General features: G+C 38.8%; 1 protein-coding gene across 9 annotated transcripts in view; it reads right to left on the minus strand.

Annotated features, from left to right (window-relative positions):
* Positions 1 to 12,500, minus strand: part of LOC135221077 (disks large homolog 5-like) — a 625,627-nt gene that overhangs the window by 175,574 nt on the left and 437,553 nt on the right. For all 9 annotated transcript variants that reach the window (XR_010315871.1, XM_064258859.1, XM_064258857.1 and 6 more), the window contains one exon: positions 495 to 673. Coding sequence is in view for 8 of the 9 variants with exons in the window: in XM_064258859.1 (XP_064114929.1) it covers positions 495 to 673 (179 nt within the window). In the remaining variant the exon portion in view is untranslated. The remainder of the gene's footprint in view (positions 1 to 494; positions 674 to 12,500) is intronic.

Genomic DNA, 12,500 nt, shown 5'->3' on the forward strand with positions numbered 1-12,500 from the left:
CCATAATATATGCGCTAATAAACATATTTCCTCATATCATAAAGAAATTGCATTTTTGTCTTTCGGTTTTCCTGTCAGTACACTGCAATTGAAGACTACCCTGGATTTTTAACTCGCGCCCAGATACAAAGCACACAATACTATTTGGTTAACCCCATTTAGTAAAAACAAAAAAAAAGGATCGGCTACGGAAACACTGATATATTGGTTATAGAATAAAACCAGAGCCAGTTTTGGCCTTTTTCTGTTTCCTGTTAATTCCATTGCACATCCAGCGAGGGGTAGTGAGTGGCAAGACGTACTGGCGAAAATAAAGATGAACCTAATCAAGCGTATTAATCTAGTAAACTGAACCGCCTGAAATCTACGAATATCTGAATGTAATAAAGAGATATTTTGGCCCTACCCCCGAGAAAAAGCCCCCCCCCCCAAAAAAAAAAAAAAAAATGCATACCGACAAAAGCCCCTCCAAGAAAAAAGGGTGTCTTTCTTACCTTGAGCTCCGCCTTCAGAAGCGCCACGTTGCTTTGCTCCATGTTGTAGTCGTGCGTGCTGACGACGGCGCCTTGCGGTTGCGGGGAGGCCGACGGGAAGGGGCGGTCGCCGCCTGTAGACGACGCGGAACTCTTCTTGTCGTCGCACTCACTGTCGCTCGTCAGCCCCGCCAAGGAACCTGCACAATCCCGCGAGGGGAGAGAGAGAGAGAGGGAGAGAGAGAAAAGGAAAGCTGGTTAGAGTCATCATAGAGATGGTGTCATCTCGTGCTACAATTAAAACATCTAGAGAGAGAGAGAGAACATCGCTAGCAACACGAAACAAACATCTAGAGAACATCGCAGACACAATGGACACGAAACGTCATTCACTTCTAAAGAGAATGCTGTCGCGGCAATCCTTCACTATAAATGAAATGTGGAGAGAGGGAGAGAGAGAGAAAGAGAGAGAAGGGGATTTCTGATCGCATGGAAATATGCTTAAAACTAAAGGCCCGGTCGTAACACTGCCCTTATAAATGGATCAGCTAATAATCATGAGCACAGACAATGAATCAGAAAAAGTAGGGACAAAAATATATCTCTTGATGGCTTCATTTTTGTGAAAAATTAATGACTACTTCTCATACTTAAAAAGAAAGAAAATACTTATCACTCTACAAAAAAAAGCAGACATCTTTCAAGATGAAATATGTATTTTTTCAGACTGGAATTTGACCATTCTTCGAAAAGAAATCCGCACCTCTATCAAACGGGCAACAAAATGCACTCCAAAACACACGGAAATGGAGAAGGGGAAAATGTGCAGACAACAAGAGATGAAAACAGCGTAAACGAGAAGAAAAAACATAGAGATAACCCAAGACATTATTAAGAAAAGAAAACACATTTTACAAATACAGCGTCTAAGGCCAACATAAAGACAACGGGGAGTGGGAGGAGGAGGAGGAGGAGGAAAGGTCACATGCCAAGAGAGGTCCCAACACTCATGTTTTTCATTTTAAAAGAGAGAGAGAGAGAGAGAGAGAGAGAGAGAGAGAGAGAGAGAGAGAGAGAGAGAGAGCGTAAAATCTCGCCACCACCAAGCTTTGCAATAAACAAGAGGAATCTTGATTTCTTTTCATCCCTGAACTCCGTCTCGGTGTTCATTTCTATTCCTCCATGACTCTTACAATGGCCCAGAGTCTCGTCCGCCTGAAGAACCTGATGACACCAATCTTATCATTTTTTTTTTTTTTTTTTTTTTTTCATCATCTTATCCTCCTCCCACCTTTTCGTAAAAGACCATCGCAGCAGAGAAGACTCTCATTTCAAAATCTGGGAGGGAGGGAGGGAGGGGGGGCAGATTTTCTCATTCTCAGCAAACCCAAAGCCGGCCAAATCCCCGAGATGCAGCAGCTTGGTGGCTTAGATTTTTACCTCTGGGCGTAACGCACGGATGCGAGGAGATCAGATCAAGAAGAAAAATGAGGGAAAGTTTCCAGTGGTCATACCAACATGTCGCCCACTTATGGCATAAACTCAATTTAACTCTGCAACTTCAAGACATCTCCGTTTAAAACATTTACAGCACAGTTTTACAGTTCAGAGGTAAAACGGCTTCTCAATACTAGAATAGTTACAGTTGATTCCTAACATAATGCATCTCTCGTATAAAATCAATATCTATTCAAAGTATAGGAAAAAATAATAATATGTAATAATAATAAAACAGGAGACTTGTACAAAACTGAGAATTTTCTACACTTACAATTTATTTCCGACAGTGCGAAGTATGTACAAGGGGCTATTGTCAGTTCAAATTACTAATGAACTGCAACAGACAAAAACTATAAGAATGAAAGGGAGCGATTACGTAAAAACATATTTCAGAACAGATTTCTAGACATATCGTTAATAAATGGGAAGGAAAAGGCAGGATTTAATAGATAAAACACGAAGACTTTCCTGCGGACCTTGACAGAAAAGACAAAATCCTTCTTGACTTCTGTAATTGCTATACCGATGACGCATCGCAAGAGTGGGCGGGGCTTATTCGTGTCACTCACGCACCCGCCCCCTTCCCCGTCCCCTCCCAAAACTCCAACACCCCCCAACATCCTTAATCATGATCCCCCCCCCCCCCTTCTCTTCATCCCCACCCGGAGTAGTACACCCCAAACCACCCCCCACACCCTCCCCACCCCAAGGCCTTAAGTCGCATGAAATTGTTCTTCATCACCGTTATGTTGAACTCCTAGGAAAGACATTACTATGATGTGGACTTGACGAAGGGAGAAGCCATTACCCTAACATGCAAAGGTGTTCGGTCAGCCATGAACAGTATGTGAGAGAGAGAGAGAGAGAGAGAGAGAGAGAGAGAGAGAGAGAGAGAGAGAGAGCAGGCTTTCTGCAAAGTTAGGTATTCGTAAACATGTAAATAAATAAACTTATCAATATTACAATATATCACCCATGCACACTGGACCTATATGTTTATCCCACTTCCTTGCTCAACTTCAATAGACATCACTTGTAGGACTAAAATAAAATAAATCTAAACTTATAATATTACTTGTAGGACTCAAATTAAAAAAAAAAAATTCTGAACTTAATCTCTTAAACAAAACATCCTCCCTAAATCTACACACTGTCCAAGTATCGATCCTGCCAAAAGCTTTTTCTGGGTTTATGAAAGATACATAAGACAAACTTGTCCCCCTCTTGAATTGTTTCGTCTTAAAAGTGAATTAACCCGCCCCTCCCCCCCCCCCCCCCCACAAAAAAAAATAAAAGAAATTACTTGATCCAGTCGTTCTCTTCCTTACCTAAAGGAAACCTGTTCTTTCCCGATCAAAATCTGACCATGTACCTTTCCGGGTATAATAAGCTATCATACGTCCCAGTCAATCTTTGTCACCTTTATCACATACGCCTTTGTACACAGAGAAACAAACACTACTGTCACCTCTGCCGTACTGAGGTGCACCTCATATATTTTTGCCCTTCTTCAACCCTTCCGGTAATATCCTTCCACTCCCCCCCCCCCCCCCCCACCCCTCTTTGGACATCAACCAGCTCCCCTACTTTTCACATTCAACAACCCTTCAAAGTTCTCGCTCCATCGACCCAGGTGTTCTGAATGTATATATTTGTGTATATGTACTATATTATATATATATATATATGTATTATACAATGTATGTATATGTATACACACTCATATATACTTCTATATATACACAAGCTTACACACACACACATATGTGTGTTTATTAATAAACGCTCCAAGAAGAGGTCCATTGGAGGACGAAACTGTTGGGCGTTTTCTGAAACATACCATTTTCATTTTCTATGTGGGAATACAACTGAATTACCATATCTTCGTGCCTAAGAAGCGTATATATGAATCACGGTGATGTGACACTTTTATACACACGCACGCACACACACACACACACACACACACACACACACACATATATATATTTATATATATATATATATATATATATATATATATATATATTAGTGTGGGTGTGAGAATGGAAATGCTTCAGCTGACCTACTTTAATCTCAAATTGATCTTGCCTTCCGGTCATTCTAAATTCATTATCAATTAATGCCGGAGTAATCTTACCTACCATGGGTTTATAATACTGTGCCGTTCACGGTGACTTTCTCTTGCACATAAGAATGACCCCAGGTCATGCTGGCTTCATAGCTTAATCTTCTATTCGCACTGACAAGGCAGTTCTGACTAGAACACACTTGATAATTTGGTATAAGTTCATAACCTATATGGTACAAGTGCTTGGGGAACTTATTTTGACTTGGTAACTATTTTCATGCACTTTACAATGGCACTGAACTGATCGATCTTATTTACTCAAAGGAACATGTTACTGCTAAATTAAATTTCCATTTTACGCCTGTCTAATTTGCAGATCTGTTAATTAATATCAAACATTAATAATATAAAAAAAATAAGTATGGTCTTCGGCTAAGGAATGAACAGCTTACAGGCTAAACCTTATGCTCTTAACCAGACTCAATCGTTTGTTTGTTTGTATGGTGTTGGTACGTTGCATGGAACCAGTGGTTATTCCGCAACGGGACCAACGGCTTTACGTGACCTCCGAACCACGTCGAGAATGAACTTCTATCACTAAAAATACACATCTCTCACCCCTCAGTGGAAAGGCCAGGAATCGAACTCGCGGCCACGGAGGTGGCACGCCAACACCATACCGACCACGCCACCGAGGCGCCAAGGAATGAATGCTGATGGAAATATAAAAAAAAAAGACAGTAGCCCTTTCTATGAAAGCAAAGAATGTATATTATTTCCCTTGTTCAACTCTTCGAAACGCGAAGATGGAATGGGAAAACATCTTGCTTACAAATCTCCCTACACACAAGAAGGAAAACCTTCCAAAGCAACGTTCCATGATTATCTTTTCTCTATACTGGTTTCCAGACCGCCGATCCAGTTCTCGGTCACTCGCACCACTTTTGTCAAAGCTGGCAAAACTGAAATACGAGAAGAAGTACGCGGGCAAGACGTGAGTGAAAGGTAAAAAAAAAAAAAAAAAAAATTGCTTTTTTAAATCAAGGGGGAAAGGGGTGAGTGTTGTGGTGGTGGTGGTGGTGGTGGTGGTGGGGGGGGGGGGGGGGGGGGGCCAGGAGGCAAGGAGGTGAGACCACCGGAAGCGCATGGCTACCGGATGCATGAAGGCACGTGAGAACTGAAAGCACTCGAGAGCAGCATTCATATACAAGGTATATTTTTAACCTCTCAATCTAATGCAAGCACTTCGTTCATTTATAACGTGTTAAAATAAAAGCATAACATTTTAACACCATTTACCCACTACGCTTACGACCACAAGCATTCACAACAGAATTAAAACATCTAAGAACATACAAGAAAATAGATCCCACAACCAGCAGCGTTTCAAAATCCTTATATATATATATATATATATATATATATATATATATATATATATATATATATATATATATATATAAAATTTCTAAATCCCTCCACCATATTTTACGTAGACCCTTCCTTCCTTCCACCCGCCCGCCCACCAAAGCGTTCTTCCTCCAACAGCGTCCCATAGAGGACATTATTACCTCAGCCTTCCTCGTTCCTCTCCTGCTCCAAGTTTTGGCATCGTCTGCTCGTGGTTTGCGAAGGAGCTGCCCTAAGGTGGTGCTAGCACTGCCCCGAGCGCCTCTTGAGAGAACCGAAACCTCGGGGGATGGACGTTAGACGTTATCTCTGGCGACTCGGCGGCTGAGAAGACGAAAAGGAGAAATCCAGGGACGCTCTCAGAAGTTCTTCTGAACACGAGAACTCACTCACAGGATACCAGAGATAGAGAGAGAATATGAGCACTTATATTTTTTTCCCTGTACGCATACCGCGTCCGGGTTAGCTTTCTTTTTTTTTCAAAATTAATTGTTTTCTCTCTTTCCACTATTCTAATTCCTTTTCTTTTAATCACTTCAACCACTCTACCTCGCTAACCTCACCATGAAGCACATACGACCAAAAGCTATTTCCTGGCGTCGCTCTCGACTTTATGACTGATATCATCATCATCATAAATATTCCACCTCAGCTAAGAGGATCGGAGACGATCTGCAGCCGAATTTGAAACAAAAATAATAAAAAAAACACATAAAAAATTGGGGAAATGAACTGTATGGCGTATGGTGCAGTGAGGGAGGAGAATAGTGAACGACGAAAACGCAATAAGCACAATCCTCTCGATAAACCGTGGACAGCGGCGCTGTGATAGATAGGACTTATTCTTAATCCTTGAGCGAATACCTTACAACTACTCTTCCACCACTACTGCCTCAGCAGTCACCAGCAATGACACTGAAGACACTGTGTACAAACACGTACATAGACACATAAACACACACACGTACACACACACAACACGCAGTTCGCACGGACGCTTGATACGTGTGGCGACGGCGCCAGCGGTTTTACCTGGTGTGTGTGTGTGTGTGCATACGTATGTCTGTCTGTTTGAGGGGTGGGAGGGAGGCAGAGGTGGTCATGGGAGGGGGAATTTTGAGGCCACAAGCCCTCGGGGAATGGCGTAAAACACCACTGCCGTCATCGGGTGTAAGTACGGTCCCTGAAGAACAACGCCAAATGACAAAAGGTGCTTTGGTCTGGATTCGACACAACAATAAATGTAACCTTTTTATATATATATATATATTATATATATATATATATATATATATATATATATATATATATATCTATAAATATATATATATATATATATATATATATATATATAATATATATATATATATATGCGCGTGTGTGTGAGAGTGTATTAATAAACAAGAGACATACGCACACTGAAACTTGTAAGCAGATCAACATATATTTTCTACTTCTACTGTAAAAGCTTGACGCTTGCTGTCATTATTATATATATATATATATATATATATATATATATATATATATATGAATAACTTGATCACGAAGTATATAAAACGTGATGCTATGTATAAATAAAGTTTTTTGCCACGAAGGAAAAAAATGAAAAAACGAGTTGGCCGAGTACTTTCGGTCCTATTCGGACCCTATACTCGGCCAACTTGTTTTTCATTTTTTTCCTTCGTGGCAAAAAACCTTTATATATAATATATATATATATATATATATATATATATATATATATATATATATATATATATATATATATATATATATATATATATACAATATATATATATACATATATATATATATATATATATGTATATATATATATATATATATATATATATATATATATATATATATATATATGTCTAAATAAAAAGCTAGTCTGCAAATAATACCACTGACATCAAACAGAAATTGCGTAAGAGAAAAAACAAGTCAAAATAGCATATATAAAAATATATACATATACATATATATATATATATATATATATATATATATATTATATATATATATATATAATATACACACGTGTATAAAACAGACTTTCATTAATTTTCAAGTTAGTTCTCCACAATCCACAACACACAGCCTGACAGTTGAAATACGCGGCCACAAATCAATAAACTTGCGCGCTTAAAAAAAAAAAAAAAAAAAAAAAAAAAAAAAAAAAAAAAGGAGGTTTAACTCAAAATAATAAACGAGAAAACATTTTTTCTTCCTTTGACTGCGGTATCTGTAACATACTGCGAACCCGAAAGCTTTCAAAAAAAAAAAAAAAAAACTGCAAACAGCCCATCTCCAATAGAGAATGGAAAAACACTGCAGGAACGAAATGGCGCTCGGTGGGCGATGGTGATGGTGACCTGGTTGTCAATGGCCCCGAAGGCTGCTTGAAATAATGATACAACAAAACAGCATGGATGAAGAAGAGAAGAGAGAGAGAGAGAGAGAGAGAGAGAGATTTGCCGTCGAAGCAGAAAACGATAAACGTCGTTGCTATTGCTCCAGGAACCTCGTGGGTTACATCACGAGTAACTATCGAAACTTGATGAATCAATGAGAGTGAGTCTTACCTTACAAAATAATTAACTATCCCCTTACCTTCCCCCCCCCCCAAAAAAAAAGAAATTAACTACTCCTCGCCCTTCACAATAAATCAATTAACAATTCCTCACCCGACCCAAAAATGAATCAACTATCCTTCGTCCCCCACCAAATAAATTAATTAACTATTCCTCCTACCCACTAAAAATAATTAACTATTCCTCCTACCCCAAAAATTAATTAACTATTCCTCATATCCACCAAAAATAATTAACTATTCCTTCTACCCACAAAAATTAATTAACTATTTTTCATACCCACCAAAAATAATTAACTATTTCTCATACCCAACAAAAATAATTAGCTATTTCTCATACCCCAAAACAATTAATTAACTATTTCTCATACCCACCAAAAATAAATGAACTATTTCCTCGCTCCTCCCAGAAACATTAACTCATCCACTCCCACCAAAAACCAGATGAACTATTCTATTCCTTCCCCCTTTCCATGACTATATTAACTATTACTCATGGCCGTCCCCCACCCCCAAAACCGCCCCCCCCCCACAAAAGAATAATAAGTATTTGTCACCAGATCCCCCCAAAACCCCAATTTAATTATTCCTTTCCACCCCCCACCCACCCGAACAAAAAATTAAACAAAATAACTATTCCTTCCACCCACAAAAAAAAAAAAAAAAAAAAAAAAAATATATTATCTATATAATATATATATCATATATATATATATATATATATATATGTATAGATATATAGATATAAAGAATGTGGTGTTTTAAATAAACCTCTTACAACCCACCCCACCCCAAAAAAATATTGTCATCACACCAACCCAACCCCCCAAGAAATAATTGCGTCACTACAACCCCCCCCCCAAAAAAATAAAAAAACTTCCCCCCTACCCACAAAAAAAAAAAAAATCCTTCCACCCCTCCCCCACCCAAATAAACAAAGTCTTTTTTTCGTTCCACCCCCTTTCCAAAAAAAAAAAAAAAAAAAAAAAAAAAAAAAAAACTGCCTTCACCACCCAAACCCGAAATTAAAAAAAAAAACCCTTCCACCCACCCACCCCAAAAAAAACCCCCTTAAAAATTACCCACCCACATTTCATCCACCCACCCAAACCCCCCAATAAATAATTTTTTTTCAAATTCCCACCCCCTACCCCCACCCCCCCCCAAAAAAAAAAAACTTAAAAAAAAAAAAAAACTTCCACCCACCCCACAAAAAAAAAAAAAAAAACTTCCGTCCACCCCCCTACCCCCCTCCCCCACCCAATTAAACTATTCCTTCTTATCCACACACACACAAAAAAACAAAAAAAAAAAAAAAAAAAAAAAAAAAAAAAAAAAACTTCCTTCCACCCACCCACCGAAATAAAAAAAAAACCCTTCCACCCACCCACAAAAAAAACCCTTCTACCCACCCACAAAAAAAAAATCCCTCCACACACCAACAAATAAAAAAAATACTCCTTCCACCTCACCCACCCCAAAAATAATGAACTAATGAGAAAAAGAAGAATCTAAAATGAGAGTAAATACTTTGCAACTCTCAACCAATGAGAACGAGTCTTTAAAATATTAAATGAAATAAATAATAACAAAAAAGATTAATTAACGAGAAAGGACACAATACAATCAGCAACCAAGGGGGTCCATTCTCGTGAAATAATCAACCAATGAGATCGACTCCCAACAGCGAGTGATTAATTGGCATGAACCCAATGAAACGACTGTGCAGTGAGATCGAAGCACAAGAAAGGCTAAACCAACGAAATTAATTTTTTTTTCACCACACACACACACACACACACACACACACACACAGAGAGAGAGAGAGAGAGAGAGAGAGAGAGAGAGAGAGAGATCCAGACTTACTAATGGCTAAAAACGTCACAATGTTTTCCGCACTATTTTATCTTTCTGGTTAAATGAGAGAGAGAGAGAGAGAGAGAGAGAGAGAGAGAGAGAGAGAGAGAGAGAGCTTATCTGCCAAAAATAAAAAAATTCAAACAAATGCAAAACAATATTTCCGTCGTCAATGCCGTATGTGTCAAAATCACAGACGCAGACACATACACAACACACACACACACAACACACACACACACACACAGAGCAAGTAGTTCTGGGTGGAGGAGGAGGAGGAGGAGGAAAGAATGACGTCACAATCAAGAGGCAATCATCTGGTCCAGGGGACCGAGACAGAAGCACAAGTCTTTCCCACAGAAAAGCAACGCCTAACCCCACCAACCCCCTAACCCCTAACCCCCCCCCCACCACCACCTTCCCCCACCCCCTCACCCACAACCTCAACCTCAACACATCACTCGCACCAAGGTAACGAGAATAATTTTAATACACGACTCGTGAGGAGAGAGAGAGAGAGAGAGAGAGAGAGAGAGAGAGAGAGAGAGAGAGAGAGAGAGAGAGAACCAAAAGGAGAAACAAGGCAGCATGATAAAAGCGAGAGTAAAAAGGAAGAAAAATGAAGAAAATCGTGACTATTCTTTGGTGTCCTTCGTGGTCTTGCTTGTCCACTCTTCAAGGTGTCGCCCTTGCATGTAATAGAGGTGAACAAACTTCTTCCTTCTTCTTTTTTTCTTTTTATTTATTCATTTATTTTTTGCAAGGTGATGTTGAGATATACTACGCAGAAGAAGAAGTGATTGAGAGAGAGAGAGAGAGATAATATAACAATAGTGGCAAACAAACGATTCTATGACGCACAAGGACGCTAAATTACAGAAGCAAAAAAAAAAAAAAAATCATATAAAAAAAATGGTGGTTTATTTATGGTCACCTCCATCATCTAAGCGGATGTTGTCAAGAATACGATTTTTCATTCTGCAATGCAACGGCCACCTACTACTCACCGTGAAAACCGAGTCGAGAGCCCTTTCAAGTACAAAACGCATAATGACACAAGACGGCATGAACGGATCGCGCACACAAAGAAACTATTATTATAAAGCGAGACTTGAAATTCTCCCGCATCTTGAGAATCTTCAAAGGAACTCCTCTGGGATTACGTTCATAATTGTGGAGAGCAATAAACCACCTACGATGCAACAGAAAGTGAAAACGATTCATCAAGCACATTTAATTAAGGACAATGCTCCCGAAATGCTTCGCCTGAGAGAGAGAGAGAGAGAGAGAGAGAGGAGAGAGAAGAGAGAGAGAGAGAGAGAGAATGGGCCCTGGATGACTCGGGAAAATATTTAAGCCTGGGGTCCCAGATGAATTCTGATTCATTCGAAAGTGGATACCAAAATATGGACTAGGCAAAGCAGTCCCGTCAAAAACTTTACTTAAGGGCCACAAACACTTAAAGGGTGTGATAGCAAGGTCAATGGTCAAATGAATACCATATGAATAATGCTTTTGCATTATGTTTTTTCATTTACGTCAGTTCTTGCATTGCTATTCTATCGTATCGTCATCCTTGAACAGTGTACGTACATGTTATGGATAAAAAAAAGCCTAAGTCATTCTGTGTGTATGCATGTACGTATGTATATATAATATTATATATATATATATATATATATATATATATATATATATATAGTATATATATATAAATAAATAATAAAAGGAGCCAAAATATAGAGAGAAAATACCATATTTCAGAGACTGCTGTCTCCCTCTTCAGGAAGTTGAATTCATCTACCTGAAGAGGGAAATTATACTCTACAATATCTGTTTATAATTTCCTCTTCTCACCTCCTATTCTTTATATTCCTTCTTCGTACCTTCCTATACTAACTAACTAATCAAGTAACTACATGCATGCATGCATACATACATAATAAAAACATACACACACACACCACACACACACACACACATATATTATATATATATATATATATATATATATATATATATATATATGAGAAAAAAAAAACATTATGGAAGGGAAATTATAAAATCCACAATCAACAAACAAACCTACCAATGCGTCCTTATAAAAAAAATAAATAAAAAGTAATAATAATAAAGAAGATGAGGAAGAAAAAAAAAATTTCCTAACCTTACACGAAACTTATAAACGAGGTCCAGTTCAACTAAACTTTCCTCCTTATGAGGACTGAGGGACGCCCTCGAACAGGAGCTATCGGGACTCGAATGCCTCCAAGTGGAGCACCATTAACAGGGCACATTTCATTAAGCACTCGAGAGGGGCTCCAGGACGTTCGTGATTAAGGTGGAGTGCAGATTGAAAGAGTAACTTATACCATCTCGTAGCTGAAGTATTTTGCCGAGAAACAGCAGAGATGTTAATTCTGACGAATTGGAAAATCTAGGAGGAGGAGGGAGATTGATTGATTGATTGATTGTGAGTTATCTGGCGTCACAACTACCAGGGTCACCGACGCCGATGAGGAGGAGGAGAGGGAGGAGTTGTAGTAGCAGCAGCATTAGCATCAGCAGTAACAGCAACAGCAACAGCAAC

The sequence above is a fragment of the Macrobrachium nipponense genome, chromosome 2, assembly GCF_015104395.2.
Source record: "Macrobrachium nipponense isolate FS-2020 chromosome 2, ASM1510439v2, whole genome shotgun sequence".
Classification (NCBI taxonomy): domain Eukaryota; kingdom Metazoa; phylum Arthropoda; class Malacostraca; order Decapoda; family Palaemonidae; genus Macrobrachium; species Macrobrachium nipponense.